The 14959-nt window shown below is 37.7% G+C and overlaps 1 protein-coding gene across 1 annotated transcript in view; it reads left to right on the top strand.

Moving 5' to 3' along the window:
• The window catches only part of ABCA12 (ATP binding cassette subfamily A member 12), a 159652-nt gene that overhangs the window by 33614 nt on the left and 111079 nt on the right, over positions 1–14959 (top strand). Inside the window, exon 3 of the mRNA XM_014740290.3 lies at positions 14431–14584. Coding sequence (XP_014595776.1) covers positions 14431–14584 — 154 coding nt within the window. The remainder of the gene's footprint in view (positions 1–14430; positions 14585–14959) is intronic.

Genomic DNA, 14959 nt, shown 5'->3' with positions numbered 1-14959 from the left:
AACTTCAAGATCCCCTGTTTATTTCATAGGGGAACAAATCTCTATTCTGAATCTCTTCTTCCTGAACGCTCCTTCTGTTCCCTGTCTCAAGGTCTCCTCTTGCATTCTCTTGGGCTCTCCTGAAGATATGTATATTGTGTGTGTGTGTGTGTGTGTGTGTAAACACACAAATATACATAAATGTTATATAATATATAATAAAACATATATATATACACACACACAAATGTATAATTTTAAATATTAGCTCTGCGATGAATTGTAAGGTAAGTAGTATGTGTCAGAGCATCCCGATGCTTAAAAGTATTTCACTTTTATTTAGGAGGAAACTAAATCTAAAGGCTTCCCCCCTATTTTTGTTTGGTTTGTTTGGTCAAGAAGTGGAGGTAGACTAAAGAGGACTAAAGAGAGCCACCAAAGATACATTTTAACTGGAGCTTTTGAATACAAATACACACAACATAAAATTTAGAGGGAGTAATTGATGTCTTCCTTTGCCTGGCCAGAGATTGGTACCATAAAACCAAGCTTAGTGTAGGAAGCAAAAGTTAATCATAAAATAACCGATTTTCAGCTTCAATCACCTAATTCTCAATCCACTAATAGACAAATATCCTAGCAATGATCCAGAAGAGAGTAAAAATAATATGGCTTTGAAGGGGAAGGAAAGAGTGGATTGATTTACAACTCCATTGAAGGGTTACTGGTACCTCTAGTACCGTTTGTACAAAAACCAAGTTACTGCAGCAAGCCGGAAAATGGAGCATTGAGTGGAATAAGGCACTTAAGATACAATTTTGACTTCCCAGTGGAGCATCCCACTGGTCATGGAAAGGAATAGATGTTACAGCCACTGACTGGGCTGCCTCCAGCGTATCATTTACTCCCAGAGTGTCTTTCTTTTCTAATCTATAAAGTGTAGATAAGTAATTTTTCTCTTTTAAATAGGCTAGGGCAGTTGTTTCTTAGATTTATAAATATATATTCTTAAAGCATGTTGAAACTTAATTAGGAATATATCTTAGTTTTATGACAGATCCTTGTAAATTTCTGACTCAGTTGCATCTTAAGGGGAGTATCCACTTTATATTTTTAAAGGATTTTTTTTTTTTCCTGAGGAAGATTCACCCTGAGCTAACATCTGTTGTCAATCTTCCTTTTTTTGTATGTGAGCTGACGTGACAGCGTGGCCACTGACAGACAGATGGTGGAAGTCTGTGCCTGGGAACCAAACCTGGGCTGCCAAGGTGGAGTGTGCCAAACTTAACCACTAGGCCACCAGGGCTGGCCTTTACAGGAATTTTTAAAAACTACACTAGAGGTTATTAATAATAGATCTAATTTTTCCATAAACAAGCAGGAAAAATGATGTGGAACTGAAGATGCAAAACAGGCCTTTCAAATACATATAGGATACTCTGAATTAATGTATGGAACAGAAAAGAAAATCTCTACCTAGCAGAGTTGTTGTAAGAATTAGAAACTATATGTGTCACATAGAAGAATACGAGAAACCATAGTAATCCATTTATCCATTTATCCATTGGGGCATCTACCCCTAACCAGTATTTTGGTATTAATCCTGCTGGTATGTCTGACTTTAACTTCTTTCCAACTTTCTATATTGTACCTGATTTCATCAGCCTTTTTAAATGTTGAAAGTCACTCGCCTGCAATTTAAAGTTTTGTTGATTTTTTTCTAAACACTTTATTAAGTAACATAAAATAAGAACTGTGCAATGTTACCAAAAGGAATAATTAAAAAGCATCTGGTGCTTTTGGGGAAATTTGTGCATGTCTAGTAGCAATAAGCAGAAGCGGGCAACAAAATGAGAGGGACAATGATCGGGGAAAGCTAAAGTTGAATTGGAAGAATTTAATGGCATTTACCTTGACTTGACTGTCCCTTTAAGCACAGTGAGCAGCCCATGAAGTTACACCAATTTTGATATTTGAAAACTGGAGGATCAGTTTGAGCCTTCAGACCTCTCGCATGTTCCATTGTTATTATACATCAACATTCTCCAGGGCTGGCACTGAGGAGTTGGTGTTGAATATTTAGTAGGATCTTTTCCTTCACACTTTATTGTCTCAGAGTCAGAAAGAAAGTGCTGTGATTTTCAAGTTCTAATCCTTCAATTTCATATCGTTGGTCGCCTTTTTCTGAAAGAACCCACCACTGTCTACAGGAGGATTTTCCTGTGTCTTACAGTCTAGCTTATGCTTCTTTCACCCTTTCCAGATGTTGAACTGGGAAGAGAGGATGGTATGAGTAATGTAATTTTAGTGTCTACTATCTCTGAAGATAAAGCACTTGAGGACGTTTTACATCCTCTGTTTTTCTCCACATCATTAGGTTGAGAGATTAAAAGCATCTGCTTGCTTCAGACACAAAAGAGGTTGCTATAAAGCCCACTAAATATGCATAAGAAGAGACAAGAAGGAAGAAACAAAATGTACTATGCTACTCATCTGGTTCACGTGCTGATTCACATCCCAGTTTATTTTGATTATTGGACTTATGGGAAGGATTTAATTTCATTGTTGCCCCGGAGAAGTCTAATCCTGGAAGAGCACTTCCAAAATAGGAAAAGAGGGGTACCTGCCTGGAGATTATTGTGTCGATTAGACAAAATTCTTAGATATTAATGGCTCAAAATAAAGATGAGGTGACCAAGGTTTGTTTCGCTAATATAGTGAAGCCCGTGTTTTTGCCTGTCTCTCTTTAGTCTTCCTAGGAGTAGGGTTAATTCTAGTTCTCTCGTCTGCCAAAAGCACTTCCACGTTATGTACATGGAGGTGTTCTTCAGCCATTTGTGGATTGATTGAATGAATGAGAAATGATGCTGCATTGCTGATGTAGACACTCATGTTGGCAAAACATCTACTCTAAAAAGGAGAACAAAGGGCAAAGTTATCAGCTGGGGCTGCATAAACGAGGTCCTTTAAAATTAAGAAGGGATTTGAAGGCAACATTGCCCACAATTTAGAAGAGTGACAAGAATTCTCTGATAGCATTCATGTGCTATAGTCAGAGGAGTGTATTAGATCAATATTCTCTCCAGCAGCCAGTCAAGGAAGACAGAGCCTAAACATGATGCTCCATGGTCTTGTGTTACTTTTGTCTACCCAACGATGGAGACGGCTGACTCGAGATTAACTGCGAAAGCTGTAGGAGTCTGGAGAATGAAATGGCATTGCCTCCCTTGGTTATCATTTTCAAAAATCTGAAGAGATTGCACAATGAAACTGACCCACTAATAAAACTGTGTCACTTACCATTAATTGTGAGAATACCTTTAAAGAGCTGCCAGCTGGCTAATGGCTAACCTGTTTTTTAAATGCGAGGAGAGAGATCCTGGGACTTCACATTAGGGGTAAGCAAATTTTTCCTTTAGCAGGAAAAACAAAGCAAAACAGAACAAGACTGCCCAGGTAGCTCACTTGGTATAGTTTCAATAACTGAAGTTATATCTTTCTAACCTGCTGAAATTTCTTAAAAGAATTAACTGAATATTTGCAGTCAGGAAGGCCCAAATTTCCAAAAAACAGTTGAGATGAGCGAATAATATAAATAATGTAAAGTGAGAGCATGGTAATCAGTTTGAACAGTGGGATGACTTTTAGAAACCTAGAAACAATTTAAAAACATGTTTATTAATAATTCAGAAGCAATGCAAATAAATGGTACATTTGCCAACAAGAAGTTTGGAGGATTATGAAAAACTCTTGAAGGACTTAATTAAGCTCAGTAATGGGGTAAACACAATAGCAGATGATGCTCAATGGAGAGAAGATGGACATAATATATAACAGACAGTTTGGAGCCGTGCATTTAATGAGTTCTGAATTAACCGTGCCTTTCAGGAAGAGAGATTCCCAGCTAGTATCATAATAAACAGGGCAAGGGGGACAGTGGGCAGAAAACGCTAAGTCAAGGAGTCACTCACAACATTTGTAACAAGTGGATGGAATTTATCAACCCAGAGAGCATTGTTATAAAGCTCTTCTTGAACTAGCTGGTAGGTAGGATTGCGTTATAATGAGCTTTCTCTGGTACTTCGGTAACTAAAACTTCCTAGTTAAGGTTTAATGTAATTCCAGCATATTATCGTTCCAAAGAAAAGTGTGAAGCATTTCAAACACATTGGCAAGCAAAAAATTGACACAAACATTCATGTATCCACTACCTAACGTTATCAAAACTTAACATTGTTTTTGACATATTACATAATACTATTTTGCAGGTTTTTAGAAAAATTCTGTGATTTCTGGATCTTATTTAATTTGTTGTTATTGTTGAACAAGTTGTCTCAGTAAGAGGGTGTTAGAAGGAAACTATCGTAGAATTTGGACTTTGGGTGCTAATTGACTAAAGTCATTATGGTAAACTAAGACAATGTTGTATGTCCAGTTTTTTTGAGATATAATTGACATGCAACATTGTCTTAGTGTAAGGTATACAACATGATTCCATATATGCATATATTGCAATATGATTACCACAATGGCTTTAGTTCACATCCATCACCTCACATCGTTACAAATGTTTTCTTTCCTGTGATGAGAACTTTTGAAATCTACTCTCTTAGCAAGTTTCAAATATACGATACAGCATCGTTAACTATAGTCACCATGTTGTACATCACATCCCCAGAACTTATTTATCTTATAACTGGAAGTTTGTACCTTTTGACCTCAGATTTGTAAACTTTATATAAATGGTACCCTGCTCTAGCATCCTTTTGCATCATGCTTTTTAGGCTGAACATTATGCTTTGCTCAGCATTGTGTTTTGTGTGTTCAAGCTCTGTTGATTTATGCAGCTATGATAAATAGATGAACAATCTATTTATCCATAGTCTTTTGATGAGCATCTAGTTCTTTATTCAATCTATTACCAATAATATTGTGATGGATACTCCTTTACATGTCTCTGTATGTGTGTGCATGTGTCTCTAGGTTATATATTTAGAGCCATGCATATTTTAAACTTTGTTGAATGTGGCCAAATGCTCTCCACATTTGGAGCTTTATTGCTTTACTTTTCCCACCAGGAGATGAGAGTTCTCGCTGCTGTGAACCCTCTCCAGAACCTGGTGTTGTCAGACTTTTTAACTTTTGTCAATCTGAAAGGCATAAAACGGAATCTCTTGGTTTCAATTTGTATTTTTCTGAAGTGTTTTCAGAAAAAAGAACTTTCTCTTAGAAAAAGTAGGAAATACTAATTGCTATGTTAGTATTTTTTGACTCTACAACTTAGGAAAATGTCACTGGGGAATTTTTCTCTGCCTTTTTTTTTTCCCTAATGAGACGGTGGCTTTGATAAAAACTGGTTCTACAGAGGGAGGGACAAAGGCAGCAATATGTTGTGGGTTACAAAGTAAGCCACAAGTCACTGACATTGTCTCTTTCTGACTGGCAGAGGCCTTGGTAAGAGAATCCTTGGTTTAGGAGAAAGTCAAGTCTGACAAGAACACGAGGTTGCTACCTGTCAGCTGTGCCGCTTGAAAGAAAAGGTTGCGACATCCATTTCCCACTGGCAGGTTGTCACACATATCATTTGTAAAAAGACAGAATATGAATACCAAAGACCTGAATATTTCACAAGCTGTTGAGGACAGAGAGGATCGGAACCAGACTCTGTTCTTCCCAAGTGAATAGACCATCTGTTGAATTAGAGAAGTTACTAAGCTTCTGCCTGTATGGAATCTATTTCTTCTTTTCTATACAATGATCCTAGTAATATATTTCACTGGCTTTTATTTTTACACAATAACACACAAAATTCTCTGTGGTAATAACTGAGTCAGATTTCTCAACCAAAGAAATGGCTGTTAGTAACATACCTCTGAAAGAGTAATTACTGAAATTCTTTTCTCCATATCATTATTCTTAATGGGTTACTGAGATCACATGTTAATTTCTAAACATAATTTTCATCTTATATTAAGTGCTTAATACTTCAATATGGCTAATCTCCTTTTACAGGAGATTTTTCTACTTGTAATAGTTGTGATGGATGGGTGGTCCAGATTTATTTTTCCTGCATAAGTGAGGAAACGACTCAAGGCAGAAGGTCGTGGTTACATAATAAATCATGTTCAAAGCTAGGATTAGAAGGATACTTTCTAAGTCTTGTTCCTGTCTGATACTTCACTCGCTAGAATAATTCTTAAAATTTCTGCCAATATGTAGCTCCAGGAAACAACTCATAACTTAGCCCAGTCACTAGAAAGGCAAAGGTTTGGGGGAGAAGTTAAACAGGACATTTTTCTACCTAACCCCAAACAACTTTACACTACTTTCACTGTCTTGCTCCGTATTCTGTGTATCATACTATGATAATGGTGGCCCAACCTGGTAGCGACCCCTTTAATAAGTAGTGAAGGAAGAAAAGCACCTCAGTTTCTCCCCAATCTTTACTTCCTAATGGCAGGCACCATCAGTCCGCATTAAGGATGGGTCCCTGGGATCGTGAGTCACTTTCATTGATGTCCCTGTGCTGGGTGGGGGCGAATACACTGGGACCCACTGAAGTCTACAGCTCTTGGTGCCTGAGAGGTATGATTTCTTTCTGTATAGGAAAAGCTGTACCTTTCCCAGTATGTTTATTTGTTTTTATTTTATTTTATGCACACTGTGAACGTGGTAAATGATCATTTCTTTGGTTCTTAGGACATTCAGATTCAAATTTGCGACCAACCTCTAATAACACACAGACCTTTGGCACCTATTATTGTGCTGGCTCTATTTTTTTCTTACCCTTTTCTGCTCTCATTCTGATTTTCTCATTACCTTATTTTTTCTTATTATAGAGTGTGTACTTTTATAAGCCTTCCCAAATCTTTCTGGAATGAAGTTCCCTTCTCCAAGCAATGTCTTAGGTTTTGCTGAAGGACACCCACAAATATTAATGCACAGTTATAATGGACTCCCACAAATAAATGCTAAGGTGCTTTCTGAATTACTATATCTAAGTCAAGTAAGTGAGGCGGCAGTTTACAAGTAAGTTTTGGTCTAAGACTTGAAGGCAAGATATTTCCTCATGTAAAAATTTCCCTCCTTGGGAAAAAATAAATAAATTTCCAATTCCAGGTCTCTTTTCAGTTGGGAATATGTGAGATCTTGGGTTAAGACACTGTTTCCCAAAGTGTGCCCCATGCAACATTTGTTCCCAGAATATTATCCAATGTCACCTTAAAAAGCAGGAAGAAAAAAATAAAAAGAAAAAACATTCTGTTGTCACGTATGTGGAAATGTGGAATTAACCAAAGTTATTCAAATTTTTAATATGCAAATAAATTCTGGCTTTCCCAAAAGAGGAGATAAGAGTTTAGTTTTCTAAACTCATTTGGTCCCAGAGTCCGGTTGATGGAAATCCTGATGCTCCCCCTCTCTTTACTCCCTCAATTCCCAGCATCACATTGGAGACCATCGTAATAGGAGAGGAATTAGTTTCTCAGCTCATTCTCAGTGCAGGCTTTCTGAGTTAATTACCTAGGTCCCTGGTTGATATGCAATATGGTTAGCGATTAGCACAGAACTCTCACAACTCAGAAGAGATGTGGTGGCACTGGAGCAAGCTCCACACCTCCAGAGGACCCACTCCCCCAGAGGACCCACTCCCTTTGCCAGATGTTGCTGGGTCTGTGGAAGGGGGCTGTGTCTCATGGGAGGGGCTGCAAGTGATGGGGCTCAGCACAGTGGCTCTCAACCCACCAGCGCCAGGTAATTCTGACATGAATCAACCGAGTCATACCAATGTGCGCCCAGCTTCATAGCCTTCCTTAGAGGCCAAAGGGCATTTTCCTGGCTAGCCACACCAAAGGAGAATTAGGAGATTAAGTTTTATAGGAAGAATATCCTAAAAGGAAATGAGAATCTAGGGTTCATTTTTCTTGTAACTTTAATCCAGATTTGGAAAGAAATCAACCATTTGCCAAGATTCTGCTCATAAATGGCTATGGCAGAGGGATTTCTTTTGAAATGCAATTGTGAATCTTTGTTTCTGAAAGACAAGTTTCAGAAAAGCAAAATGTTGGTTACTATTAGGCCCATCCAACAAGACAAACGGACTCCACTCACCCCGGATGAGCCGTAGAACTCAACATTCTTTGTTAAGCAGGAATATTTGAAAAGTGTTAGTGAGATTATTATTTTTAAACTTCCTCAGATTCAGTCCATGTGGGAGTTTATTATCTGGCGTGTCTGTGTTACTGCTATGTCTCCCAGCCTTGAGTCAAACCATCTTCTTGATAATTTAAGTAGCTCAGGCCATGGACTTTGGAACCCATCACCCAGCAGGGTCTCCTTAATGACCAGAAAGGAGGGAGTTGCATTCTGTTTTGGAAATTCAGTAAGGTGGGTTATGGAGCCATTTGGGCTGACCATCAGTTCCAGTGAGCACTTTAGGATCAAAGATAGAACGTCTAAAGAGATAGCAAGGTCCCGAGTCCAAACTGCCTCATCCTCTTATCTTAAAAAATAATGACAATGATAAACCAAAAGCATGAAGAAGGCAGAAATCTTTCCCCATATTTTCTCGTACCTGCAATTCCACAGCCATAGTCCCCAGATTATCTCCATAGGGACACTTTTTGTACCTTTCAAAACCTTTGGCTGTACTACTTGGATGCAACTCTGAGGGATGTGGGAAAATCCCAGCACATAGGACACCAGCTCAAATGACCCAAGGTTCGTTCTTGTTCTCTGTGGTTCTAGCCATTAAACATATACAGAAGCCAACATTTGAGTCTAACACCTCCTCACCCACTGCTTTAAAGATTAGGCATCTTGCTTCAGCCATCACTGCCAGAAACAGGCTACCTTTTTGCCAATGGATTTGACCTTGGGAAAGTATCTGTACTATGAAGCAAGACTTGCCTGGGGAGAGTTTGGAAGAATGTGTCATGGCACTACACCCACTGAGCACGCAGTAATTGAAGTACTGTACCAGTTGATACAGGTACATATTATGAATTACTAGGGAGAGAAACATATCATGCAATACTCCTAACCACTCATTGGCTCTGTGCACAGAGATGGGAGACCAGGCAGAGCAGCAAAGCCCCAGCCACTGCATGGAAAATTAGACAAATTTTGCAACAGCGGTCTGATGAGCAATGGTAACTCATGATGCTATGGGGCCTTTCCTCTTCAATGTTCATAGGACCTTACACAAGCTTTATCTAATTAATCTTCCTTATGCCTTGTGAGGTGGCAAGGCCCATTATCCGCATTTGGTAGATGTGGAAATAGAGACATAGAGAGGTTAATTTACCCCTGGTGATTCAGTAAATCAACAGCAAAACCAGAAATGGTACCTGTTTTCAAATTCTCAGTCTATTCATTTCACGATACACTGAAATTTAGCTGAACAAAATGTTGTTTTTATTATTATCATATATCATGTAGTTCTAGATCCATCTGTGACATTTTATTTTTCACGTGACCTTGAGCAAATTGCTTGATCTCTCTCAGGTTATTTGCAAAATCAGTATAAGACTTGCCCTGCCCATCCTATATGACTATCATGGGGCTCTCATGAAATGATGATCGTTTACCTCCCCCAAAACCATGGAATTTTTTTTAACAATGTTTTACTATTTATTTTCAAATATACACTATTTTTACACAAAATATTTCTAACAATTCAGGAAAATAGATGACTGCCATATGCATTTTACTTAATGAAACTGTGATGAGCTTTGAAACCAGGCTTTCTCTTTCTCTCTTTCTCACACATACGCTAATAAGCCAGAGCTATATTTTTTAAATGTTTAAATTAAAAAAATTGCTTTTCAATGGACGAATGAACCTTATTTAGCACTCCAATCCAGTTCCAAGCACACAGTATTTGTTCAGTAAATATTTACTGAATAGATGATGGATGGATTCACTTTGTGGATAATAAATTCAGTGGTCGCTATTACGGATATCAGTATGTACTAGCTAGATTTTCAGAGAAACCAAGACCTAAAGAGCTTATAACAATAAATGTTATTGGTTTTATTACTCAATATCGACCTGTTCACTTTTGTAAGGCACATGAATATAATGCCACGTTATCCATTGTGCTTACTATCCATTGAACTTACTATAATAGTGGGATAAAATTAGAAACTTTGTCCTACAAATAATAAAGATGTATGGTTTAAAGTCCTGAGTCGTGTAGTCTTCCTGTGACCCTCAGGGCTTCATTCATTCATTGGTTCATTTATTAATATAATTAGTAATTACTTATAATGTGTCAAGCATCGTGCCACCTCACAGGCCACAAGGAAGATTAGTTAGATAAAACTTGTAACTATGTGAGGATTTTTCTTTCTTTCAAATAGCTTATTCTTTATCCAGTCTCTCAAAAACTGGGATTTTATTGGGTTAGTGTCTCTATCTGAAGATTCGAAGTCATATGAGTTTTTAACTCTAGGCTGAGGTCATTTGGGGCCACAAAGGTGTAACAGTCCTTGTTTAGAGGGACTGAAATCAGGAAGAGCTGGTATATTTGATCTTTGCCCTCTGGTGACAGGCAGAGGCACAGGGCACCTCCCTTCAGGGAACAGCCTGATCTTCCAAATGGAAGTTTGCATGAGGGACAACTGGGATAGTCCTGTGGGTTCCTGATACGATGTTATGAAACCATGTGAAAGGCCAGGTTTATGTCATGTATAATTTTAATTATATCTTTAAAAATGTAATTGAGAACAAAATTTGCTCAAAAATGACAAGGAGAATAAAAAGGCTTACTTTAATAAATTATTACAAGCATACTTCTGAAATTCAATTCTTTTCCCGTGTTTTCTATATTCATGTTTGGTTAGTTGATTATTTGTGGGTGATGTTTCTGGATATGCTTGTCTCATCTTGTACTCTTGTCATGGTGACAAATTCTTGTTGTGGTGTTTTCCAAGGAGACATCATTTACCTGAGCAGAAGACCTGGCACTCATTCTGCCAATGTGACCCTGTATCCAAAAAGTTAAGAAAAATATAATACCCCAAATGAATAACTCTCTATTTTAAAAATTCAGAATTTCCTTTTAAGATTTATCATTCATCTCTTCATTGGGGTAAAAACCAAATTCCTTTCACCTGGAAACACAAATATACCACCTAGGTTGGGTTCTGACTAGCTTTGAGAAAAACACAAAGAAACACAGTGGAAGTTCTCTAATTCTACCGTTATTATAATGTCTACAAATGTCACCAAGGCAGCCTACAGAATGCTTCCTGCGCCTAATGATGTCAAATGGAAGTAGCTTCATTATTGAAAAGACTATGACATTTCTTTCTTTCATAATACAATAAATAGAAAATAGCACTTCTGTAGATAGTGCCAATGAGCAATGTTGGTCTGAATTTATTATGGAAGTGGTCAAAAATCCTTTTGTGGTGATGAAAAAGGAAAAGGAGTAAGAGAGGATGTCAGGAGAAAGGTGCATTCCTGGCTGTGTCAATGAGTAAAGAGATAGAGGGATGGGGGAGAGAAAGGGGAGAGGCAGGAGGAAGAGAGAAAAGAAAAATTGGAAATTGAGTGAAAAAAAGAGGCAGTAAGTGGAAAAGAAAGAATAAAAGATGGAGAAATAGAGAAACGGGGGTATTAGATTAGATGAGATGAGGGAAGAGGAAAAGAAGAATGCGGTAAAAAGCGAAAACAAGAAATGAACAGGGCAGAAGGAGAGGCACAAGTGTAAGAAAGATTATCCTCCTGGGGGTCAGCAAACTACAGCCTGTGGGCCAAATCGAGTCTGCTGCCTTTTTTGTAAATAAAGTTTTGTTGGAATACAACCAGGCCCATTGATGTACACATTGTCTATGGCTGCTTTCATGTTACAACAGTGGAGTTGACTAATGGTGATGGAGACAGCATGGCTCACAGCTGAAAATATTTACTATCTGACTCTTATGGATAAGTTTGCAGTCTAATCAAGTTGTTCTCAGAATTAACTGGAGGGTTTGTTAGGGTAAAGACTGCTGAATCCCATCCTCAGAGTTTCTGATTAAGTAATCTGGGGTGGGATCTCAAATTTTCATTTCTAATAAATTCCCGGGCGATCTGATGCTATTGGTCCACGGACCACACTTTGAGGAGCACTGCTCTAATCTTTACATTATGTCACACTAATATGCTTCTGAATAGAACTTTCGTGCAGAGAGGGAAAGGAAAATCAAACTCGATCCTCCTTTTAGGTAAACATAGATGTCTAGGTTGATAGCTCAGTTCTTTTGTTGCTATCACAAAGTATCTATTTTTTAAAATTCTTAAACTGGGATCTTTTTGTAATGCTGGTTTAATTCTTAAAACAATGAGAACTGAATTTGATTTACTTGAAAATTTAGTTGGTGGTTTGTTCCTAAAAATGTTTTATAGTTTTGTTGATTCAACTCCCTGAAATAACATTGGACTCTGCCGAATTTATCCTCGGACTGTGTCGATAATGTTGACTGTATCCAATTTTATGAGAAAAACCTCTCTCCACCTATGGGTGGCTGCTCAGATGACCTCACTGCCTTTGCCCAGAGCCCTTGAGAAACTAAGCCATAAGTGGGTTGGGATTTTGCTTACTTACTACCCCACCTCTCTCTTAGGCTGTGTTGGAGTATTTTGGCTCCAATTTCCCCATGAAATTTCAATTTCTTCAATAGCTTTTCTCCTGGAAATGAGCATGAATGCATCCTGGGTGTGAGACCTTTGGGAATCATGATAATAAGGATTTTATTCTGTCTAAAGACTCCACTCCAAGACCCCGAGATTTAATTTTTTCCTGCAAGTCGTGCCATGGTCTGCACAGTTATGATCTTTTATTTGTATTCTTAAATCTGTGCTCTGGCTATGAACATGGGCAACCAATTTTTAGCCCTAACTTTGCATGTTCCGTGCTTCCTGCACGGAAGTTCTGTGAAGGACAGAGAAATGTTTCTCTTTTTCCTGCATCCAAGCATTTGGGAATATAAAAATTGAAACATAATTTTGGAACCTGAAAGTGCCAGAAACACAGATGTTAGCTCAGGGCCTATCTTCCTCAGCAAAAAGAGGAGGATTCACAGTGGATGTTAGCTCAGGGCTAATCTTCCTCAAAAAAAAAAAAAAAAGTGTCAGCAGGGCTGCATTCCTTCTGGAGGCTCTGGGAGTATCTACTTCCTTGCCTTTTCCAGCTTCTAGAGGTTGCCCACGGTCCTGGGCTTTGGGCTTCTTCCTCCATTTTCAAAGTCAACAGTATAATGTCTTCCAATCTCTCTCTTCTTTTTTTCCCTCTTTACTTTTCTTCTCACCAGTTTTTCTATTACCCTTTCCATTTTATTTCCAATCTTCTTTCTTTATGAAGATCTGTATTTAAGTTTTACTTAGAACAAATTTCTATTTATAACTCTCTCTGCTAATATATTAATACATCCTTAGCCATGTTGCTCTTACTATTTTCGTTTTCTTTTGCTTTTTCCTCTTTCTTTTTATAATTAAAACAGACCTGTACTGAGACTCTTTTTTAATAGATTCATGACAAAGTTAAAGTTTTGCTTTTTAGTATTCTTCAGTTTTGGGTTACCTTATAGTTTCTAAACCTGCCTTTTTGGAAAGTTCATTGTCTCTATATTCCTCCAAAGGGAGGAATCTCATGTTTTAATATCAAACCTAATTGTGAAAAGATTTGTACTTCACAGCTTGCCTATTGTCTTGGCTCATGTGTACGCCATCATCATATTTTACACAGCAAATGTTAAAGTAAAGGTTACAAAACCCTTTACTATTACAGTTCTTGTTTTCTGTGACTTTAACATTGGGAAAATCTGCACATTCATTCACACCATTATTATTGCTTTTAAATAGGAAAAAATGTTGTGCAGTTAATTTAACTGTTATGTTAAATTTCAAGGTGACTAAAAATATTTCCTGGCATCTGGAAGATTGGCTGCATTTATAATGACTTTCTTACAAAACAAGATATGTGCATTTTGGGAAAAAATAGTTAATATATAGTCGAATGAAAGTAAACAAAAATCATGCGAAATATACCACTCAGGAAAAAAATCCCTCGAGGTTTTTTAATATACATATATTTACATGTTTTTAAAAGATTATGACTTCTGGTCATACTCTTTTCTAATCAGCTCTTTTTAATTAACCATATATTGTACACATTTTCTATATTATTTGACACCATTTTTATTGGCTTTGTTGTGTTTTATCACATGAATACACTGTGATTTATTCTTAAAACACTCTAGCAAATGTTCCTGCAACTACTTCCTTAGAATAAAACCCAGGAAGAGAAATTCGTGGGGCAACAGGCAATTTTAAGTCTTTTGATACATGGGAGGCCCAGACAGTCATGATCCAGAGGGTAACCTCACAGGAGAGAGCTACTGCCCTTCTTTCCCTTCCCAGGCAAAGACGTTCTGGTGACATAATTATTGTTATTTTTAATTTCAGGTTACCTTGCACCTCGAAACCTTCCTAGTACCGGCTTCTTCCCCTTCTTGCAAACCCTCCTTTGTGACACAGACTCGAAATGCAAAGACACGCCCTATGGGCCACAGGATCTGCTTCGGAGGAAAGGGATTGACGACACTCTGTTTAAAGACAGGTAGGAGCATTCCTCAGTGTGTTCAGCTGTTTCGAGAGCTCGGATCTTCTTTCCTTCTGAGATATCCAGAAAGCCATCCTAGGTTAGATATACAACTGTATTTTCTATGTCTACGGATATAATGATCTAAATATGAATGAACAAGGTGGGTACAAGCTGAAATTACCATATTTATGTGGGATTAAGCATAATCTATTTTGGGTGAATTACTCAAACTTTGCTTTTTTAGAAAATTATTTTATTGAGGTCATATTGGCTTATAACATTGTGTAAATTTCAAGTATATGTTATTATATATCAGTTTCTGTATAGATTGCATTGCATTCACCATTGATAGTTTAGTTTTTGTCTATCACTATACACAGGTGCCCCTTT

The sequence above is a fragment of the Equus caballus genome, chromosome 6 (assembly GCF_041296265.1).
Source record: "Equus caballus isolate H_3958 breed thoroughbred chromosome 6, TB-T2T, whole genome shotgun sequence".
Lineage (NCBI taxonomy): Eukaryota > Metazoa > Chordata > Mammalia > Perissodactyla > Equidae > Equus > Equus caballus.
Note: the sequence above shows the minus strand (reverse complement) of the source record. Positions and strands in the feature narration are given on the sequence as shown.